At 43.5% G+C, this 22221-nt stretch overlaps 1 protein-coding gene across 2 annotated transcripts in view; it reads right to left on the bottom strand.

Annotated features, from left to right (window-relative positions):
• The window catches only part of mmp17a (matrix metallopeptidase 17a), a 63366-nt gene that overhangs the window by 2630 nt on the left and 38515 nt on the right, over positions 1-22221 (bottom strand). The window contains exons 4-10 of one of the 2 annotated variants that reach the window (XM_068574795.1): positions 13576-13862; positions 8215-8391; positions 7658-7760; positions 5905-5987; positions 5166-5318; positions 4713-4970; positions 3210-3345 (exon numbers count right to left, since the gene is read on the bottom strand). In XM_068574795.1, coding sequence (XP_068430896.1) covers positions 3290-3345; positions 4713-4970; positions 5166-5318; positions 5905-5987; positions 7658-7760; positions 8215-8391; positions 13576-13862 — 1117 coding nt within the window. In that variant the 3' untranslated portion in view covers positions 3210-3289. Of the gene's footprint in view, positions 1-3209; positions 3346-4712; positions 4971-5165; positions 5319-5904; positions 5988-7657; positions 7761-8214; positions 8392-13575; positions 13863-22221 lie in introns of those variants that run through there. The other variant, XM_068574794.1, reaches the window with a different exon arrangement.

Below are 22221 nucleotides of genomic sequence, written 5' to 3'. Positions count from 1 at the left end.
CTCTGAAGCTGGCAGACGCAACACAGACCTCTGAACACCTGACAGGAAAACGAGCTTCCACCCATCAGCTGGGGAGTTCCTGCAGGGCAGAGATGTTGCTTGCTTCCATTGAGAGTAGCCTGAAATGAGGACTGTGTTCCTGCGGCTAATTAGTTGTTTTTGTACCAGTTTTGAACATCTACAGGTGCTTTATCAAAGCGTAATCTGAACAACCAACTGGTGGAGGCCTTCAATATTAAAACAATGCCAGTAAAAGTAAACGTTGCTAATCCACAAGGGAAGGCAAAAAGTCCTCAACATCTGACCTATTGTAATTGCTTAGGAACAGCAGGCAACCTTTTTCCAGCACCCGGGGACGAAGTCTAGACCCGGAGCCCTCGTCTCGTCAAAGGAAATGCCAAGACCGAGCTGATGTCATCATTTTAAGTGTCACTTTCTTAGCCAGAATTATCAAAAAGTACAATATTAGCTCTGAAATTTGCCAGTAATACTATATTATTAAAACAGAAGCCCTTAAACTTAGATATATACATATTTGAACCCTTTCAGTGTCAGGCTAAAAACTGAATTTTCCTCATTATTGCGTATATTTGCCTGTCAAATTCTTTTATTGCCACAACCTCTGTAGCTCGTGAACCTCAGTGAACTCTTTACGTCCTCAGTTACGAGGCACAATGTGCACACGCCGCTTAGGTTGGCGTGCCGTCGTGCAAATGGCAATTACAACCAAGCATGGGCGCTCTTTTTGCTCTTAAGGACCAAATATAATATGTTGAATGACGCCATGAACGATTGGTTCATGTGGCATTCTCCCTGCTGGCCGTCTTAGGGAAATGACGAGGGGTTGAACTGACTTCATGCCGAATGTATGCAATTTATCCTGATATATGATGTCACGTATTCATTCTCCAAGCAATGAAAAAGTCTTTAATGTGGATATGGCCTCCGGTTCCATTACCGTTAATGCAATTTCCTTGATAGTATAAAGCCTCCTATATTTTCCACAAGAACGCTCACACGGACGTGAGCTGATGTGGGATTGCAGAGAAGAAACTTGTGGATATTTTTTACTTCTCCTTGTGACAAACAGACATTTTCAAAGCTTAAACTTCTTAATTTCCTCCATCCATCCACGTATAAAATGTTTGGTGTGCACAAACAGATTTAAAACTTGAAACATGACCCCCCCCTCCTCCTCCTTCCATTAAGGGCCGTGCCTGATGGTGTGATGTCACTTCGGCTGGGATGCGTGAAGCATAAATCTTGTTTTAACAGCTGCCTTATTGATTAACTTCTTATTTTGTGACCCTTTAAGTCTCACACTATTATCCTCCACTTCCTCCTATGCTGCGTGCGATTAAATCAAGATACGAAACCGGCTCTCAACGTTCTACCTGTTTCGTCGTGGAGGCTAAATCTTAGACTTGAACTCATTAGCATTTCAAGCTCTAACTGTGGGCGAAACATAGAAACAATGAATTGGCTGCCGACCAAAACTGTGAATGTTATGTACACTATCAACAAAGGTCAGTTCATACAATATAGCCCCCAATTGTACATTTTGCTTATTATCTTTTATTTTATTACTATAATTGCAATTTATTTGCCAGCGCACACTGATAATCACTCATTATAATGGGTTAGGTCATTGTCATGCCACACATAATTACCCAGGGCCTGCTGCGAGCTCACACGTGTACGCTTGGCTTTTTATAGACGCCACCATGAACATTTCATAGCGGGTGAAAGACCAGAATATTTTACAGGCACAGATGCACATAGTCTATAAAGATTACTGACATAGCAGATTCAGGTGTGACATGCTCCAATAATGATCACATTACACCTCCTCCGACTATAAAGCTGCCCAGAGAACGGAGAGGAGTCAAAACGGGGTGGGGAGGGGAGGGAGAAGGTTTAAGAGGCAGGTGAGGGAGGGAGATAGGAAGGGAATAAAAACAGACACACACGCACGCACTAATTGAATCGTAGAGACAGAATATGCATTTGAGCTGATGCATTTAATTGGCACTCCAGTTGTTAATTGAAACCACCTTGAGCTTTTTTAGATTCATCGGCGCAATTTATATTGACGAGTTGGACATCATGACCTTATTTGTACACGCATAACATTTAAGGTAAGCATTTGTTCAGTGCCTGCTACTTTGAATGTTTCTATTATTATATTAGCATTCAGGAATATTCTGTACGTGTTTCTTGTACTCCATTAAACTAACTCCCTCAGCTTGTAAATTAGAAACATTCAACGAAGGCTGGTGAAACACGTGCAGCTCCGAGACCTGATATTAATATCCTGCTGATCGACTCAGTGTGCGTGACACGGATAAGACATCCATCTGAATCAGTAGCGGTACCTCAAATGAGACGCGTATTCTTCACGCCGCTGTCGGAACCCTGAAAGTGAACGACGAAGTGCAGCTACACGCTGATTGGTCAACGATCCTCATTGGCTGATACATGTTCGAAAGGTCGCGGCGCGTCGGCTTTCCCACAACGCAGTTACTTGCCGAGTCAGCGGTTGGACCATATGTCATAAAAAGGCATGAGCCAATTTGCGGCCGTTAGCAGGGAAAACTACTTGTGTCGTCCATCTGCCGCCGCCACTTCTTCTTTCCCCGACGCGCTTTCGAAATCTCACAATCATATTCTGGAACTGCTTTAATTATATTTGAACAGAAGGCAGCGCCCGTGCTGCCACAGTGAAACATTTCTCGTGTGCGAGCACTCAGCGACAACAAATGAGCCCGAGTCCTCTCGGAGAGACGGCGGCCTTTGCCGCGGTCCCCGAGAAGCACAATCAGCTCCAACACGGCAGCCACACATTAAAGTTGACCAAATAAAAATAAGCAGAGACTGATAAAACCCCTTTTATTCCCAGCGTAGCTGCACGAGGAGTGTCGAGCAATGCCAAAGCTGAGGACAGCGTGTCGAGGACAAAAGCGCCGATTTGAAATTCTGTCGTATGGTAATGCTCATCCTTCATGTTTGTGTGCACTTAAAACAAAAGGACTACATAATTGGATGCTTTGCATGATTAAAGTGGTTATGCACATTTACAGTGTTATCTGGAGCCGTTATTGATTGTGGAAGTGGTTTATGACTCACACAATGTATTTACACATGCAGCAGCTCTCCACAAACCCCTGAGAGAAAACTGGCTCGAGTGTTTTGGTTCTTACGACTTCACGGTTTGATTCACGATGTGCCGACAAGATGCCACAGAGCTTCGCAGAACTGATGTGAGAGTGCAGAGTCCGGCCATGTCCAGTCACTCAGAGCCACACCTTTGAGATCTCCGCAGCTCCAAATCTTGCAAACGCAACTCTGCATGTAAATGATAATTAGACACTAAATGAATAATACCTTTTGCTCAATCATCAATAGCTACACGATTCAAGAAGGACATTCAGCAGCGGAGGTCCAAATTAAAATAGCGGCGAACACATTTTGTCGACTCAAGACAGAAAAGTACAACTAAACTAGCACCTAACAAAATGCTTGCAGGGAGGTAACGGATGCTGAGGCAGAGTGCGAGGGCTGATTCAGTGAAGCTGTTCGCCAGAAGGCAGTCTGTCAAATGCAAGGCTGCCCACAAGGGGTAATACCGGCAGTTTCTTTCATTGCCTCCTTTCTTTGCTCTGGTTCAGGTCTTTTAGAAAAGAGGACCGCAAAAAAAACGTCAGACTGCTCAACTTAGGTTGACGCCAGAGGAACATCTCTCAGTTAGACTTCTTGCTCGGATTAGCGATCTTGTAATCCCACTTTAGTGTTGTTTTTTTTTCTCAAACTCACGGTGAAACTGAGCTCACGGTGGCAGCATGGATTAATAAGGTGGATATTGATTCAGCACCCGCCACGGCTCCCCACTCTGTCTGCAGTGTATAGGTCAAAGCTGTTGTTGGCGAGCCGGGTTGCCGGTTTTACAACCTCTTCCTAGTAGACCGACTCGGTGTCTGCTCGCGGAAAAGTTTGTTCTTTGGAAACTTTAGTCCCTTCAGGCAATTTTTTCAAATAACCACAGCTCGTTTTTTATGGATCACTGGTTACTTGCTATTGAGTATGTACACATCATATTGGCCAGGAGCTTACGACATATGGGTTTGTCTGTGGAGGCAAGTATGTGTGCGTGTGTGTGTGTTTGGGTGTGCAGTTTGTGTATTGCCTCCACTTCAACTAATACCTTGCCACAAGTAATATATATGTGTGTGTGTGTGTGTGTGTGTGTGTGTGTGTGTGTGTGTGTGTGTGTGTGTGTGTGTGTGTGTGTGTGTGTGTGTGTGTGTGTGTGTGTGTGTGTGTGTGTGTGCGCGCGCACACACACACACACACACACACACACACACACACTCAGGTAACCTAAGCTAATTGTTTGTTTGCTAACTCTTCAGAAGAGCTACCGCTGCAGGACTAAATAACGTCCACGTCTGCCAGATTCCTCACGCTGCAAGATTCCATACTTCTGGCAAGAACTGCATTATTGAGCATGTTTTTCGCATGAAATGTGTTGTTTCCAAATCCGATTTAAGATTACCCAAGTGATGAAATGTTTCCTGAACCTTTCACATCTCTTTTTAAAATATTTTTAGATTTAAAAGACAACTTGCCGGTCCTTCGAACTAACTGGCCAAGTAATTCAGCTGGAGAAAAAGGACAATTAAAGAAAAAGAGGGTTGATTTTTAAGGTCACTCACCATCAGACCACCTCATGCCGTCATCCAGTTGTGTCGGCAGCCCCTTCCAGAGCGTGCTGTCTTTGGGGTAGCCCTGGTCCATACGCCTCAGGTGGTCATCGTAGCGCCAGTAGTGGCTGTCCTTGAAGAAGTAGGTTTTGTCGTTGTGCAACCACACAAAGGCTGCATCCACTCCTTCCAAGGGCAGGCCAAAGTCACTGATTGGACGAGGGTAGCCCTCCTCCACGTTATTGTCTTTAAATACCCAGTACTTCAGACCTGAAGAGGGTGGACACAGAGGGCACAATTGAATGGTGAAATACCACCGTTATCGTTTGGAATACATCCACACGTTTACGAAAGAAACATTGACAAAGAAATGTTCCTGATATTGAGCCACAAAGTTATGCAAAGTTATCTCGTCAGTTCAACAAAGTTCACACAGACACATACAAGAGACACAATTATATTTGCCTTTGAAAAAGACTATTTTGTGATCCCCTGGCCTCTCATATACAGCATCCACACTGTCCAGATTGGTGGGGAGGCCCCTCCAGAAGCGGTGGATCTCAGCGGGACGCAGCGACACCAGGTGCTTCTCTCTCGTCAGTCGCCAAAAGTACTTTCCTGAGACGAACGGGAGCGGGTTAGAGCTTGATACCTCTCCACAATATCCAGGAGGAGTTTATTACAAACAACAAAAACATGTTCAGTTAGGACACCGTGCCGTGTCTGCAATAATCACATTACAGATTCCTGCTGGGCTTGTGTTCAGGGGGACGAGCATAATTAATTAGCAAGAAGCAGAACTTTGGCCGATACACATCACTTACTGTTTTGTTTTCCTCTTTTGTTTTGAGATGTTTAACATGTCATGGTTATTGAAAGTTTTCCTACTGCACTGAGCCAATAAGCCAGAAAGATCCATTGAAGCTTGTCAGATAAGTGTACATCTAAATTGCCTGGGCCTTAAAGGACCTTTAGCCTGCACAATCTGTGACGAGTGGGAGCCTGTGATACGGGCTCCGGGAGCCACACATGACTTGGCTTTCTATCGACCGCTGGAGCCACCATTCTTGCCCAGCCTCTGTCCCTTCTCTTTCACTTGATCTCCTCTCCATCCCTTTTCACTCTTCTCTCTCACTGTCGCTTTCTGTTTATCTATCTGTCCGTCAGTCTCTCGAGCTCAGTCTCCCTTTTTAGGCTCCAATACCTTTGAAAAAGAAGGCCTCCCCTCGTATTTGGGCCACGGCATCAAAATGACTGGTGCATCTGTCTGGGGCATCTCGTGCCAACCTAAGAGACAAAAGTTGGAAGAAAGAAAAGTGGAAGAAGAAAAAAAACGAGGAAGAAATGGCATTACTATTTTGAACTTTTGAAAATTGAGCGTTTGAGGCAACGTACATGCATAAATACATCTTCACTTAAAACGATCTAACTTATTGACAAGCATGCATGAATTAATAATTGATAATCACAGTCTGAATGGGCCTTCCTTTAATGAAACGGGTGTAAAAAAGGAAGAGTGAAATGCTCTAATGTCGACATGCTAAGGTTCCCCAGTGCATTTATCTTCTTAGCTAATAAGTGATTTTAAAAAATAAAACGACGTGGCCAGCCTGGCAATGATGAAGCCATTAAGCACCACAGGGCTGCCTCTGTCAGTGGGAGGCCAACAGCCCTCGCATTATCAACAAAGATCTCCATTCAGAGCTTTATTCACGCAGTACCGCTGCCTAGTGGTCAGCATTTGTGAATAATCCAACTTTTCCACGCATCAGTCCAGATGCAAGTGGTGAAAAATGAGTAATAAGAGCAGTGCAAGGCCAGTACCAGTGAGGGAAAGCGTTTTTTTTTTTGTTGGTTAATTTAGTTTGGAACAGCTGCTGCATGAGTGTGAGTGTATGCATGGAGGTCAGCAGGCACTGGGTGTTGTTGTCGTTTGAAGCACAGTTTGATCACTCCCTTAGCGAGCTGGCCTCTCTTGATCCTATTAATTCAAGAGACCATCAGAGTGCAGTTAACTTGCAACTTGCAAAGTAACCCGCCTCCGTTTCAGCTTCACAGTAATCAACATATCAATTGCTTTAGGTTAGTGTTATGTATACAAAATTACAAAGCTGTTGTTTTTTTTTAGCTTATTTATATATAGGAATGGTGTTTTTTCTACTTTCTGTACATTATCACAGTATTCAGACATACACAAGCCCAAGCAATATAGAGATAGGAGTAAAAAAAAAAAAAGAAGACAATTCCTGGTAGGGAGGAGAGATACTGTAGCACGACGGCCTGGCCGCTGATGGAAGGCATCATGTGAGATAGCAGACAAGAGACTCTTATACTGACTCCAAGTCATCACTCAAAATTCACTTACGGTTCGTGTGCTGTGCAGTGTGACAGACACGCCGCACTGCTGTGCATTTCGGGTGGTGTCTGTTGGTCGGCCCGAGCCTTTGGTTTGGAGTGAGATATCTTTAAAGCTACCGAACACGTTGTAATTGAATTCTGTCTCGACATTAACGCTCTCTCGCTTTACGACTCCTTCTGTTTTTGATGAACCCATCACCTTTGCAATAGTGCCACCTTCAAGTCAGGTTTTCAACTGGAACGTAAAAAAAAAGAAAAACGGTCCACAGAGGACGGTGGTAGTCTGGCTCGTTTGAGTTTCGTTGAACAAATCACAATTGCTTTGCGCAGCAAAATAGATAACACAGCACCACGTTAAGTATGTATATGACAGGCTTATACCCACAGTCTATATGTGGTGAGTGAGACTACACCTGTGGGCATATTAATCTGTACATATCCTCTAATAATATGCATGCTCCATCAAGTAATTACTACTCTACGTAATTATTATTATTATCTCTCTCGTCAACGGATGGATGGAGGCATGATTGACAACCAGAATAGGTTGTCAAACATCAGAGCTATTTAACCAGAGTAATTTGTGTTGCACTGCTTACAGGAGAGTGGATCGGTTTTCAGGAAGGTCCAGAAGGACCGGAGGTTCAGCCGTCTGGGACGGGTTGCTCGGTCTGTTTGTGTGGGACACCGAGTCTCTGACACCTGTGTGAGAAGGAAAGGATCAAACGAACACTCCAAATACAAGGCTCTTCATTGGCAGTGGGCTCTCGGAGTAATTAATCTCTCCAAATACGGGGCAAAAAACATTCTGCTCATTTTAATTTGTTGACTCAGTTCCTCCTCTTCCACATTAATATGCATTTGTTGTACTGCAATAATGTGCAATATACAATATGTGATGCGTATTCCAAGTTCCGTCTTGGTTGCATTGGGCAATATTTCGTGCATTTTATTCTCACCTGCATGGAAATTAGTCCCTCAACCGCACACTGCCACTCTGTCAGTCAACGGTGTGATAAGGTCATATCCCATAAAGAGGTCCAATTAGCTCAATCCGTGTTTTCATGAATCAATAACTTTGCTCCACAGAGTAATTGCTTATTTTCTCTCCGTCACACCCACACACACAGAGCAGCGGATGGATGATCCCACGTACCGTAGAGCTGCCAGACGCGGACCTTGTCTTCGTAGGGTAGGTCGTACTTCAGAGGGTCTCCTACAGGACCCTGGTAGTACGGTCTCATGATGGACTCTATGGCTGAGGTGTGGACCAGGCCGATGGCGTGACCAAACTCATGGACCGCCACCGCAAACAGATCCATCCCATGAGAGTCTGACGGAGACAGAGAGAGACCCTGAAATCATCATCGGGCTTCTTGACGTGGGGTTTTTTATATATTTTACGTCGATGAATGGGACCGCTTACCTCCTCAAAATAGATCACGAATGAGTCAACATTTTAAACTCAAGTCAAAACTGTTTGGTTTTTTTCAAAGAGGTTATCGGTTGCCTTCCATCTGTGGTTATGGCATCTTTAAGTTATCATTGTCTGCATTGTTATCTAAGTGTTTTCCTGTTCATCTATATGGAAATGTAAAAGCTGTGGAATTGGAATAAATCAGGAGGAAACACATTCTTCAATTCTGAATGGCCCCCCTGATCTTTTAAACTGGACTTATTTAGGTGCAGTCAATACAGACAAAGGAGCAGCAACAGAATGCTGCACACAGCATTTTGTTCTTCCTATAATTGTGCACTCAAAATCCTGGACTCCTCTTTGCTCGCTCTGGAGATTTCAAAATGAATCGACACCCTTTCGGGTCAAGGAGTGAAAACAACAGAGAGAAAAGCAAGATATGCACATATCGGCAAACAGCATGATAAAAGGATATCGCAAAACACGAGACCTTTACTTTAACCGCAACGATTTCAGCTTCACCTTTACGGATCGCCTTGCTGCTTGAGGTTTTTGACTCAACGCTCGTCTGCATGTTTATCCCTTTTACGAGTGCACTCCATAGGTTGAAAGTTAAGCGGCGTAACAGACAGCTCTGGTGGCTGTCAGTGCTGTTAGGCATGTGGCGTAGTGAGATAACTATGGTAATACTTACTGTCTGAGCCCTGGGCTGCCAATCAAAATCTGAGTGCGGAAAGACACCTAAAGAGGCTGCAGGCTATTAAAGCACATTTCCCTCGATGTTCCAACTCAAAAGGAAAAAAGGCAAAGCCTCCGAAAACGCCTTGTCTGGCTCCGCTAAGCAAGACAAAACCTGCGGTTTAGAGAGTTAGATTTGCACAAAAGCGCTAGCGTGTCAAGCCAAGCTAGCTTAGAGCTCCTTGGTGGCCAGGCAGAAGTCTCTGCATTCAGTTCACCTGAGGTTGGCTTCGACTTGGGAACATCTGAGTGCCGTGCTGTGTCAAAAGACAAAAAGGACAATTGGAGACATGCACTTGTGCTTACAACACCTGGGATACTCCAAAGCCAAATGCCAACTCTAATCTCCAGGAGCACCCGGCACAGAGAGAGGAGGTAGATGAAAGGACGGATCGAGGGGGAGAGAAGAGGGATTCAGAACAAAGTAGGTACCATGTCATCGTATTTACAGTCCATCTGAGGTTGACAGATAAAAAACCCTAATGCCTGCGGACAAAGTCAGAGCAGAGAGATTTGGGTGGATGAACGAGACTCATTGAGTTAGATATCCACGGCAGACACACAGAGAGAGAGAGAGAGAGAAAGAGAGGTTCAGAGTACACGGTCAGAAACAGAATTATTTAACCAACAGAACGGTTTTCAGGGTATCTTAAGATAGCGTATTAAAATGTTTTATTATTTTAATGCACAGTAGCTACAATACATTCAGAGGTACCTCTACCTCGCTTGTAGCGTGACGAATCCAGGATGCTACAAACGTAGCCTGCAGCATTCAACTAAAAGTTTAATAAGGCCGGTGTAGCATACGGTAGAGGGAACGAAGTGCGCGCACAACTAGCCGAGGGCTATCCTCTTCATTTGATGGTAATCCTTGTAGCACTGTGGCCGTTCATCACCTCGTGCCACTCAATCGTTCAATTTTTTCGACGTTTGCTTTACCCACGTTAAAGTCATAGCTCTGGAAATATGTTGCATTGCATTATTTGCAAGACGAGGCAAAGCCTAATAAAGTGAAGTTAAATGCAAAAACAGTCAGGGCAAAGTCAAATCGTGTGCCCTCTTTTGACTCAATATGAGAGATAGCAGCTTAAACAGTGAACATTTCAGAATTAATTAAACAATTAAGACAAACATTGATTCTAAGAGTTTAACATAGTGCAAATGGCCGAGGATAAACATTGAGCGCTTCTCAATTTAAATGGAATAATTGTTCAAGCAGAAGAACTGCTCTCGCGGTCAATTGTTTTTGAGAGACTGAAATTATTTCCCATGCCCCCTAAAAATCAATTTAGGTAATATTTGCAGCTACAGTTGGACCACATAATTAGTTCCTAAATGTTTTACCCTTAGAGGATGCTATAACCCATATACATCCGAGATTATTAAAAAGTACAGTTAGGAGGTTATGGTTCCTTGAAGTTACAATCTCTAAGAGCTCCATTTTGTCTTTTTGGCAGCATTCAGGGCAATAAGAGGTAACTGCAGGTGTGATTTTGGACTTCCTGACTGCCACTGGCAAATACTTGTTCATGGGTAAATGTCTAGACCCTCGCTCCATAACAGCTACAATAAAACCATGTAATGGCGGCCCAGTTTCCAAATGACCTCAATCATATTTCTGGCATTCCTGCTCCTTATGTACACTACCTGCCCAGCAGCAAGTAGCGCTCGGGCAAAGTTAGCCAAAAGGGAGCGTGGATGTTGGACTACAATTCATTAGGTGGTGAAAAAAATGACTTTGAAGGTATGCTAATGTAGCTCTGTGTTTGAAGCAACAGTTTCCTAAGTCCTTAGCTGTGCACTGCCCCCAAGTGGACATAAATCAGTTAATGCAGCTTTAATAAACAGGAAAGGACAACATAGAAGTATACTGTGATAGAAAGGGGTGAAGAACTACAACTCAGTCAGAACCATTCAGCACTTTGTGAGTAAAAGTTAACTTAATGCTGAAAAATGTTATATACTTTTATAGTATATTAGAAATAAATACTATTTTAAATGGTATACTTAGGAAGGATCGTGAGGTAAGTCCCTAACTCCTAAAGGTGCTTGAATAGACAGACTCAAAGACGATGACAAGATCACAAGGGAGAAGTCGTAATACTTTCAAGTAGGGCATCAATATCTTGCTTTTATAGCATACACAAAATGTCTCTATTGTACTATCAATATCTAACCCTGCATAAACCCTAATTTTGTTCTCAAAGAATCTTACAAAGTCAAAGGCAGCAGTACACAGTGGCAGCGTGTTTTTATTGGCATATATTGGCAATGAGAAACCGGAGGCTTAAGTGCCTTTACAGAGTGCAGGAGCAGGTGAGGAGGAGGCAGATGCCTGGTTTTACAAATGGAAAAAAAGTGTCGTGTTTTATTTGATTCACATTTTGCCTTTCAAGTGATTAAGGTAACCTTGAAAAGCAGAGAGATCGAACAAGGTACGTTCTCGCTCCCAGTGAAGGCCATCGTCCATCCGACAATTCCATCCAACAAGGTTATGATTGAGAACACAATTCTCCGACCAGAGGACATTCTTTGTTTCATTTCTCGGTTGCGTTTCCGAGTTGGTCGTCATCTTGGGCAATTTGAGGTGGAATTGAGAAACCATTGGGGCTCATGAAGACGCACCTCTGACCCCTTCCTGCGCTCCCATTCACCACCCCCGCAATCCATGCAGATTACTCAGCATCATGTCATCCCTTTCTGCCGCGGCCGCCGCGGCTGCTGTGAGGTCTAATTGGAGCAGATTGAGCCGCTGAAACATATGGCTCACAGCTTTGCAGGGCAAAAGCAAATGAACAGAAAGGAACACAAGTCCTGGTTGCATCATAGCCTCACCAGCTGGATGCGTCAGTGGCATCTACACCACAGCTACAAGCTTTAAGCTCCATCTCTGGGGGGGGGCAGGACAACACAGGGAGCTCATTCTCCCCTCGAGGAGCTCTTTTTTTTTTTTTTTCAGCCTGAGGTTTTCGTCATCACCACGAGGAGAATGTGCCATGAAGAACCGTGTGTTATTGGTCTAAAAATCAAGGGATTCTCATGGTATTACACACATAAGCAGATTTTTTTCTGATGAACTGAGAAGCTCCTGAGGTGCATGGGCTATTCATAAGTGATAACTTCAGCAGTGGTGGAAGAATCCAGTCCTTTATAAAGAAACAGTTTGACACTTTGTGAGATACCTTGATATGCAAAGAGTTAGATTAATAATGTACAAATAATGTACGTAAATTATGAAGCCGCAGCCAGAAGGAAGCTAACGCAGCTTCGCACGGGGTCCTCCACCCCATAAATCGCGTGTGACATTGTGTCTAAATTGCTTTTTTATTGATTGTCATTAGTGCCTTTTAGCTTTTTATTGCCCATAAATCAAAGGAAACAGTTTGTCGTCAGGTAACAATATAATAATCACTCATTTTCCTCCCAATCATCTGTTGGGAAATTCAAATCACTCTATTCTTGTGGAAACCCTGTGGCATAATTTGACAATCAAGTGGGATGGAAAAAAAAAATGTTTTAATAAACTTCCGATATTTTTTGGGATTGCTAAAAACAAGAATGCGTGACTACCAGAAGGTTGTTAGAGTAGATTGGTTATGGCAGTTGAGGAAAATTAAAAGCCACCTTTTATGCCTCCTAATAAGCTTGTGATACCAAACACCACTGCTTTAGTCACTTCTGCGAGTCCTGCGTCTGAACCATTGTATGTTATATTCATAGTTCAAACCAATTAAATATTAATTATAGAATCTGGAGCATGAACAAAGGGTAGAAGCACAGCTTGGCTGCAAAATGCAGTCAGCGCTCTAGTTCTGGATAGAGAAGTCTTGGTGAGCAAGGAAGTTCAAAACAGTTTTCGGCTTCTTTTTCATTTTTCTTTTCAGTTTCTTTGACACCGAATGTTCCAATCTCATTTCAGAGAACTTTCGGAGTCTCGAAGAACCACTTTGGTTTGGGTTTTCTGGAATATAACTCCATTTCTAATCTTCCCCATTGTCGATCCATCTTCTACCCTTCAGTCAGTCGCAGTGTGTTTTACCAATTAATACGACACGTGCGTATCTAAGCGGATAAGCACTTGACACTTAAGTTAAAAGACGACATTCAGATTAATCAGTGGTCTCTGTTGTGAACGCTGTGCAGAGCGCCGGCTATTATCCAACCAGCAGGACAATAAATAAATAAGATTTACAAAGAGAAAAACAAGATGTACATGAACTATCATGTTCAGGCATTAAGTAATATAAAAATAACTCTTTCAGATATAAACAGAGTATTTAGTCTCCTGTGCTGCTGGCATCGAATGGATGTTACACAACATATAGACACCGCTTAAAAATAGCAGATCGCAGCGTTCCTCACCTGGAGATCTGAAGGTCCAGGCCTCGTCATCATCAAAGTGTGTATCCCCCGCTGTGAACCTCTCTCCGGGGAAAAACGCGTGCGCCACCGTCCCCCCTGGCCCGTCAAAGGGATATCCATCGTTGTGGTCGGCCTTCGTGAAGTCAATCTGAATGTCTGCATCGCTGCCGGCCACTTCATGGAAGTTCAGCGGCGCGATGTCACTCCAGACCTTCAGGGCGTAGTACATCAGGGCCCGGACTGTGTCCCTGCCCAGGGAGGCCGAATCCTTGGGGAAGGTCCTCACTCTGAGAGAAGAGAGGGGAGGGGAGAGTGATCATGTTACATCAGAGAAGAAAGAAAGACGTAGGGAGTATCAGGTGCTAGAGTTTCACTCTCAGGTGTGTTGTGTTCACTTCCCCAGAAAAAGCAGTTTTCAGCAAATTCAACTTTTTGAAGGGACACTGTTTTACACTTGAGCAAAATTCACAAAAATATCATCCGTAGCTACCAAACATTTACAGAAGTACACCTAACATAACCTTTTCTTATCGAAAGTGTCCAATCTTTTTCAAGGAAAACACATGTGGAACATTTTTTTAGCTGAGCTTAAAAAAAATAAAAAAAAAACGTGTTGGTGTTAAATTTCTGCTGCTGCAGATCATTCCAGATTGTCATCGTTATTCTGATGAGGCATCAACCAGAGAAGAAAAGTGAAGCGTTGACAGTTAACAGCTGGCAACCGGACTGAACCACTTTTGTCAACATGCTCTATTTAGTCAGTGGACAAGCCGGCTTTCTTCTGAGGAAACACCTGCTGCAAGTTTCAGGTCAGCAGTGAACGTCCCTTGAAATGTGTGGCAAAAACAAACACCGCTTGATGTGACTTCCTGCTCTTCCAACGAGGTTAATGAATAAAAGGACACTTTGTCAACCCATCATTAAGCCTCTCTCAGAGGACCTTTATATGGTTTTCATAGCAAAAGTGTATTTTACTGATAACTCGGGACTCGAAACTACTTTCCAAGTCAAACAGCAGCCAGCGAGATCTCTTTAATATTTGTATCGCAACCAACTTCTGTCTTGTTTTATCTTCGTTTCAGCTCCGCTCTCATTCAAAGCTGTATTTATATTCATATTAAATAGTGCTTACTTTTGATCAACGCTTCGATGTTCGGCAATGTATCTTGTTCTCATATACAGATATACAGCCTCACCCTTCTCCGTGATTGATTTTCTTTTTAAAGAATATATATATATATATATATATATATATATATATATATATATATATATATATATATATATATATATATATATATATATATATATATTTTTTAAAGCTTCCTTGTACTCATCCCTTTTCTGCGTGAAAAGTCCTAAAACTAAATATGTACTTTCTTCAATTTCAAGAGAATACTTGGTTTGTCTCCTAAACCTTTTGTCCGAACTCACCAAAACATTTGCAGTTCATATGGGATTTGGAGACAGAGCAGATATGAATATTGATTATAGCCGCTTTATGTCCCCATTATATTATATTTCCAAGAAATGATTTATTTTTCCAGCCTACAACTCGTTCTTTTTTTTTTTTCTTCTTTTTGTAATCAGTGTAAAGGGCAGTACACACAACAGGAGTAGTGACAGTCAATACAGAGGCAGAAATATAGCGAAGAAAAAGTCACTCGAAACAAATACAAATATTTGCTATCACAAATATGCAAACTTCTTCTGTAGTGTATGGGTGTATGCATATTTGGCGAAGAGACAGAAGCCTAAGAAAGAAAAAAAAACAACTAATCAAACCCACAACAACATCAATAATAATAATAATAATAATCATAATAATAGCGAGGGCGCGTAGTGGGGAAATGATTTCAAAAATCGGAAAAAGTGTTGCGCAGAAGAAGCTCCGCAGAGCTTCGACGTGGCCGGCACCAAATCACAGGCAGACAAAGTTAACGAGCAGCCGGTGAACATAGCGGAGCATTTAGTCGTTGAGCAGACATATATTTCCCGCCGGAGCTTCTGGGAAACAGAGTAGGACTTGGAATTACATTTGCCAGGTGGACACCATTTGTCTCCGTGTCTACTGGCTGAATAAACAGGCAACCGGTTGTTGAAAGGTGACGATATGATGATATGCCAGTGCGGTCTTTATGGTGATGGCAGAAGTAAGTTCACAGACACCGTTTAGTCACAGTCGACAGTATCAACGCCGGAGTCTCAATAATATATCTGAATAGTCATGACTACTGCGATAAACAAGAACGCATTGAAGAAAGCCGCTCGGAATGTTCTTTCACGATTCAGTATATTATAAAAATGTCATGGAGATTAGCATAATCAGCCCCTAATTACAAACAGGGAACCCTCCGCTCGGCTCTCTTCTTTCCAGTCAAACCATTTCAAGGACATCGTGGTATTTCAGGGCGCATTAGCTGATGTTTTCTGCCGCTCCTCTCGCCGCGGCCGTCTGTTGTTCTGCCGTCACCGCGACGTCTTTAAACACGCCCGGCGATGCGAATGAGTCCATTAGTGCAGCTAATTAATGCATTAATTAGCAACTATGTCTATGTCAACATGTTGTCACAGAACACACGGGCGGTGTGAGCAACGGTAGCTCGGAGCAATGAGGTGGGAGTCGTTTGAAAAGTGGCTTTTACCTCATTAGGGTGAAAACGCATGCGGCCGGTTACCGCGACTTCTAATCAGATCGACTCGTCTGCGCGCCGACTTGTGACGTGCAGCGAGAATGATTTATTTTGTTCTTCTGTTGATTTGCTCACAAAGAGATGAATAAAAAAAAATAAAAAAAATGTGCTCACACAGACCACTTACTCCTGCTGCCTGAGTGTTTGACCCTCACTTGTAAATCACAGTCAGCCAAGGTCACCGCAAATGACTCACCCTCCACAGACAATCCACCTGCTTATTAGTCCTAATTCAGACGGACGAGGGCGGCCGGCTGTGCACGGCTCTGCGTTTGTGTTCGGGAGAATGTTGATGAGGCAGAGCGAGGAAAAAGGCAGAGTGCACGAGGGGAAAAGGGGGGAGGAGGGGGGGAGGGTGTCGTCACGACGTAAATATGTATGTGCATCCGCTACACGTGTATGTAATCAAGGATAAAGGTCCACCAAGGTCACAACATTCCTGCCCTGCATTTCAGATGAACGCTGGAGCTCTAGAGAAGTGGTTCTCAACCTCTTTCCTGTGAAATGATTTTTTTTTTTTTTTTTTTTTTTTTTTTTTACAGCCGAGGACCCCCTGACCAGTGCAAAGCATCTTTTGTTGAAATACACAGCGCTGTGCCAACTATCCATTTGAGAACCAGTGCTCTATGAACTGCTTGTGTGCACACAAGGAAGCTGTAGGTGCTTATAAGAATGAATAAATGACCTAGGTGTCATAGCCCCGTGGCGGCTCCTCTGTGTTTGGTTAATATAGAATAAATATATGTATACATAGAACGACAGGTGAACTGGGCAGATACTATCAAATCATCCTTTCTGTAACATGTGATGCGGTCATATACTGGATGACTCGAGTCGAAATGTCTTAAAAGTCTCACGGCAACATTTATCCAAAGCATGCTGTCAATCATGGCAGTGATGACATCACACCAGAGAGTCACTGCTAAGCTAAGAAAGCTAAGCTAATTGAACGGTGACTTCAAAGTCAGTTTGCAGACAGATGCAAGCGGTATCAATCCTCTCAACCAACTCCCAAACTGAATAGCTATACTTCCCAGTAAGTCAAACTGGTTGTCTTGAGTGGAAGTCATATTCAACAACTGGGGAAAAAAGTCAAACCTGACTTCTGCAGTCACAGGTCACATTATTGCACGGTTTTGAATAAACTGAATAAACTGATCAAAGCTGAAGGCTGCGTGATCATGGCGGGAATGTTTATTTTCTTCAGCTTTCATGGCCGTGACTGATGGGCGGTTCGAAAGTGATAAGCGCGCGAGCCAGCCGAGTTTGGAGACAAAAAGTGCAGATGTGAGACTTTTGGGCTGCGGCATAAAGCCGGAGTCATCACCGGCTCAGGGCTGTTTAGCAGCGGCACGTCGTCGTCGGAGAGTGCATCATTGACTCGCAAATAAATATCTGAGAACAGAGTGTACCGTCAGACGTTTCCACATCAATCAAATATAATACCTCCATAAAGAACTGCTTACATCAAAGCACACCCTGACACCACTGAGCAGGCAGTCCTGGGCCGACAGTGCATCTGTGGCCTTGGTGTCAGCTGATGAACAGAGAGAGGAGGAGGAGGAGGAGGAGGAGGCTGAAGGGGGAGTAAGCAAGCAAAAAGATGAACTGTGCAGGTCAATGTCACACTATTTAAGATGACGCTATCCTCATTCATGCATCAACAAAATAATCTGTCATTGAATTCAAACCTGAGTATTAATGATGTCCTTGGTCATCAAAACAACATAACTCTTCATATTTGTAATCTTGCCGACTGGTTTCTGTCTGCCGTTGGTGTCGTACACCACTGGTGTGGACCCATGGAACAGTTAGCTACTGGCTCCGGGTTTAGTTTCACATCCACGCACATAAAAAGTCGACGGTTTAAAAAAAAAGAAGAAAAAACGTGTAAACGGCATGCTAACAGCGCTAATCAGAATCTGGATAACAACATGCATTTTAACTTGAGATAAACTGCTCGACTTTGTTTAAAGCAGGGTCGGCTTTATTCTCAGGAATTGGATTTAGTGAAGAAGTCTCTTAATTCCCTTAGTCTAAAAAGCTAATCTTCAATTTATCGAGTTGTAAGAAAAGAATGGCTCTTAAATGGATTTTAACAAATAGACAAATGTGTCTAACTTATAATCAATAACAGTAGGGCAATGTCTTGCAATGCATTTCACATGTACTGCGTTATTGTCTGGCATAACTCTACCTACCCATATTTCCTTTCCAAAACCAAATAAATCATGCTGCTGATTTTCTTGCTGAAGTTCATGTAGGGGCAGGAGGAATGAGCCTCGCATGCATATATCATAATAAACAATAAAACCTTCCATTAGGCGGCGTTTATATTGCACTGGAATGAAAGTGAGATGAATTCCCCAACAGGGAAGATAACAAATGTGAGGCCATGAATATGAGCAAGTATAATTGCATGAGGTTAACCTACTAAACGTTCTAGACATCATGCAATTAAAAAAATAAATAAAAGAAGTTTCACATCGTACCTGACAGATGAATGTCTATGACGCAATCCTTGCAAGGTTCTTCGCCAAACAAAGTTATAAATATGTAATGAGGAGGGAAATTAGTTTGGATTAAACAAAAGCACATTAGAGTGTTGAGATAATATTTGGATACTGCTTCCATTCACCTGGAGAAAATCTAGAATTGCTCAGCGTCTGTTACAAAGCCTGTCGGCTGCAATCCAAGCGCCCTCTTGTGGCACATTGTGTAACTGTGCTATTCAGTCCACTATACTGCAGCCAAATGGTGCGAATCTTGCGACACACTGTCTGATTTTATGAAGGCCGGTTTACAAACGCCGAGAGATTCATCAGACGGCTCGCTAGCGCCGATGCTAGTTCAGCCAATTTGGACAATGTCGACAGCAACTCCATTTAACACGCGGGCCTCAGTGAACGGGAACTGCTGGGTTGCAACGCGCGGAACATCATGCGGTCAGTCGTGGAGCAGAGCAATGGACCCGCCTCCCAACAGAACCGAAAGTACAACACAATTTTAAGGTTTTAAATAAAGGTCTTAAATGATGCTCAATAGAAAAAAACACATTGTTCACACTCATACGTTTACTTTGTGTATGCATCTATGCATGTATCTTTGGATGTATTCTCTTTTTTATTCCGTTTCATCACAATTTATTATATATTTTTTAAAAAGCCTCCTCTGGACAGGTGTTGGAAATTAGCATTCACTACGTACACTCAACAGTGCATCGGGTTTTTTTTGTGTGCATAAATGTGTGCCAGGAATTCTAATGCCATTGTGATGCCCACATCAAATAAGTCAAGTCAAGGTATCTGTTTGCATTGTATATTTATTGATTAGACTGATGAAGCTTATGGACACTACAGTAACCAGTACGCACATTCATTTCACTTCCTGTAATAAACCATTTAAGTAATGTACATGTACATCTGCTTACTTGAACTCTCATGTGTTGGAACCTTTGCATTTGTTCTTGTTATAAACCACACATCCTTAAACTCACCACCTCTCAGCCCTTAATGGTGAGCGTCCTCAATGTTTTGAATGTCGCTTTAAGTTGAATGAAAGTGTTCACTAACACCTCCAGTCCGAAGTGAATATCTTTTCTATCGTGTAGGTAGGTGTTTTCCCTCCGTACTCATTTTTTAATGGCGTATTCAAGAAAAATTCAGTGGCTTGGAATTTCATCTGCTGCAGATAATATAAATGCTCTCTGCAATGTATCAACAATAAGGAACCTTGGAGCTGAAGAAAGGTACAGGATACAATAGAAGGCAGAGAGGTGTAGGTGCCTAAAAGTGCACAGTGGATGTTGAGTGTGATTTTCCAAGCACCAGAATATTACAGGTAATATCGCTCTAATAAAAAAGGAAAACAAGAGGAAAACAAGGAACAACATGTTCCACATTCAACCAAAAAAACCTGGATTAAAAAAGTGCTCTGTTGAAATTACATCAAACACCCCAGATGCTGCGGATCTGTATAGAAAATCAAGGCTTCACTGTGTTGCTTTATTGATAAACCACACCATAAGGCAACCTCTGAAAATGTGACTGAACCGCAAATTAACTGACAATCCACAAGTGTCTATAATAAAAAGCACTTTTCTATTTACCATCTGTTTCTCGGAAGGAGCTCCAGGCGTAAAATATACTAAAAAGACACGCGGTCTGTACTGTACATCTCCGTTCCCAGCAAAGCGCGGCTTCTCTGCACACACATGTGAGAGCTGAAAGCAGAAAGGTGGCTTCCCTGCAGGACTGAACAGACCGGCCGCCTTATTTCACAAAAGATGAGTGGGGCCGAGCTCGTCGTAGTTTTGGCAGGGAAGAGTAAGACAATAAAATATTCCAGTCGTAAAAACAGCAGGTCTACACAGCGGTGAGCGCGCCGGCTTCCCCCTGAAGCAGATGTTGACGATGCACAACAGCATCGGTTGCAGCGTGACGCTGGATTGCTGCCACTCGGTTCTTCCAGCTCGGGTGAGACCGCACGAGAGCCCCAGTGCCATCATCCCCCGACCCCAAAGAAGTGTCTGTATCGCTCACTCAAAGCCTCCGGTGGGTGGATGTAGGGGATTATTTCAACAAGGCAACGCCACGGGGACCAGGCCGCCATAATGCTATCAATAAGCCATAACTATCTTGCTCCGGGTGACAGGGGACTCATGCCTCTGAACTCTTCCCGCTTTGCAGTTTGGATTCGGTTGCTTGAGCAGGAGAAGCGGGGACAAAAAGCAGACGGATGCACGCTTTTGATGATTTGTTTCTCTCAGAATGGAGCTCAACTCCACATTACACAACTCATCTTCACACTACTGCCTCACCGTCTTCCCTTCAGTCCGAGCTCTACTTTATTTCCTGCCCTGCTTTTGCAGTGCAACTCCTGCAACCCCCTCACTCCTGCAACCCCCTCACTCCCGCGCGCCCCTCAGCTTTTCCACCGTTCTATTCCGCCGCATATCGACCTGCTTCTTCAATCCTCCAGTGCCCAGATGTCCTGCTTCGCCCTGCGCATCTCGCTTTATTTCGCTGTTCCATTTCCGATCCGTTAGCCTCCTCGGGTCATCATTCCTCTGCAGGTTGCTTTGACCTGTTCGACCCGTGTGCCTACTCTCCTCCACTCGGGCTGGAGTGGCTGAAGTAAAAGGCATTCCTCGGTGACTGCATGTTTGACTTCTACGTGTCCACTGAGCAGATTACCGCCACCTCTGATCTGCCCTCACGTGCGTCCTCAGCGCCGCGTGTACACTTGCAAATGAAATTGACTTTCATGATCAACAAAACCTGAGCATCACATATTCGGAAAGCATAGCCGGGGCATTGACAGCCTCCTGGTCTGTTCCATAAGTCAGGTAAACACACACACACACACACGCCAGCGCCTGGCAAAGCAACACCCCACTGAGCTGAGATGCCGTGCTGACCTGTCAGCAGTAAACACCCTGCCCCTCATCTAAACTAAGGCAATTCAACCACTTACGCTTGTGAGAAAAGACCCAACACTAGCATTCAGAGAGGAGGAGAGTGAAAATATAACCAGGATGACGGTACAGTCCTACTGCGTTTTGTATATCACACGATGTTATTATATTTTTAGGTGTGCGTACATTCTGCAGCTGTTAGTTCTCCCGATGTGTAATTATACCATTTAGAAGCTATATTTTTTCCAGTATAAATCACAAACCTCGCAACGCTAAAATGTGTCCGACGCCGGCTGAGCAGTCAATATTCAAAAACGAGCCGAGAGAGCTGTGCTCGGTGCCGGGAAACCAATGCAATGTTTTCAACTGGAGTCTACGGCCACGCAGGCAGCTCTGTGTACACCGTGCACAGCGGTGCCTTGAGCTACATGCTAACAAGAGCCAATAATACGCTATGCCGACGCGTAGCAGGTGCTCCGTCTTCGGTCAAAAACAATGAGCGAAACTATTTGGCCGGTCGCACCATTGAAGAAGTTG

Source organism: Clinocottus analis, unplaced genomic scaffold, assembly GCF_023055335.1.
Source record: "Clinocottus analis isolate CAN_PGR_092001 unplaced genomic scaffold, fCliAna1.0.p SCAF_13, whole genome shotgun sequence".
NCBI classification, from domain to species: Eukaryota; Metazoa; Chordata; class Actinopteri; order Perciformes; family Cottidae; genus Clinocottus; species Clinocottus analis.
Note: the sequence above shows the minus strand (reverse complement) of the source record. Positions and strands in the feature narration are given on the sequence as shown.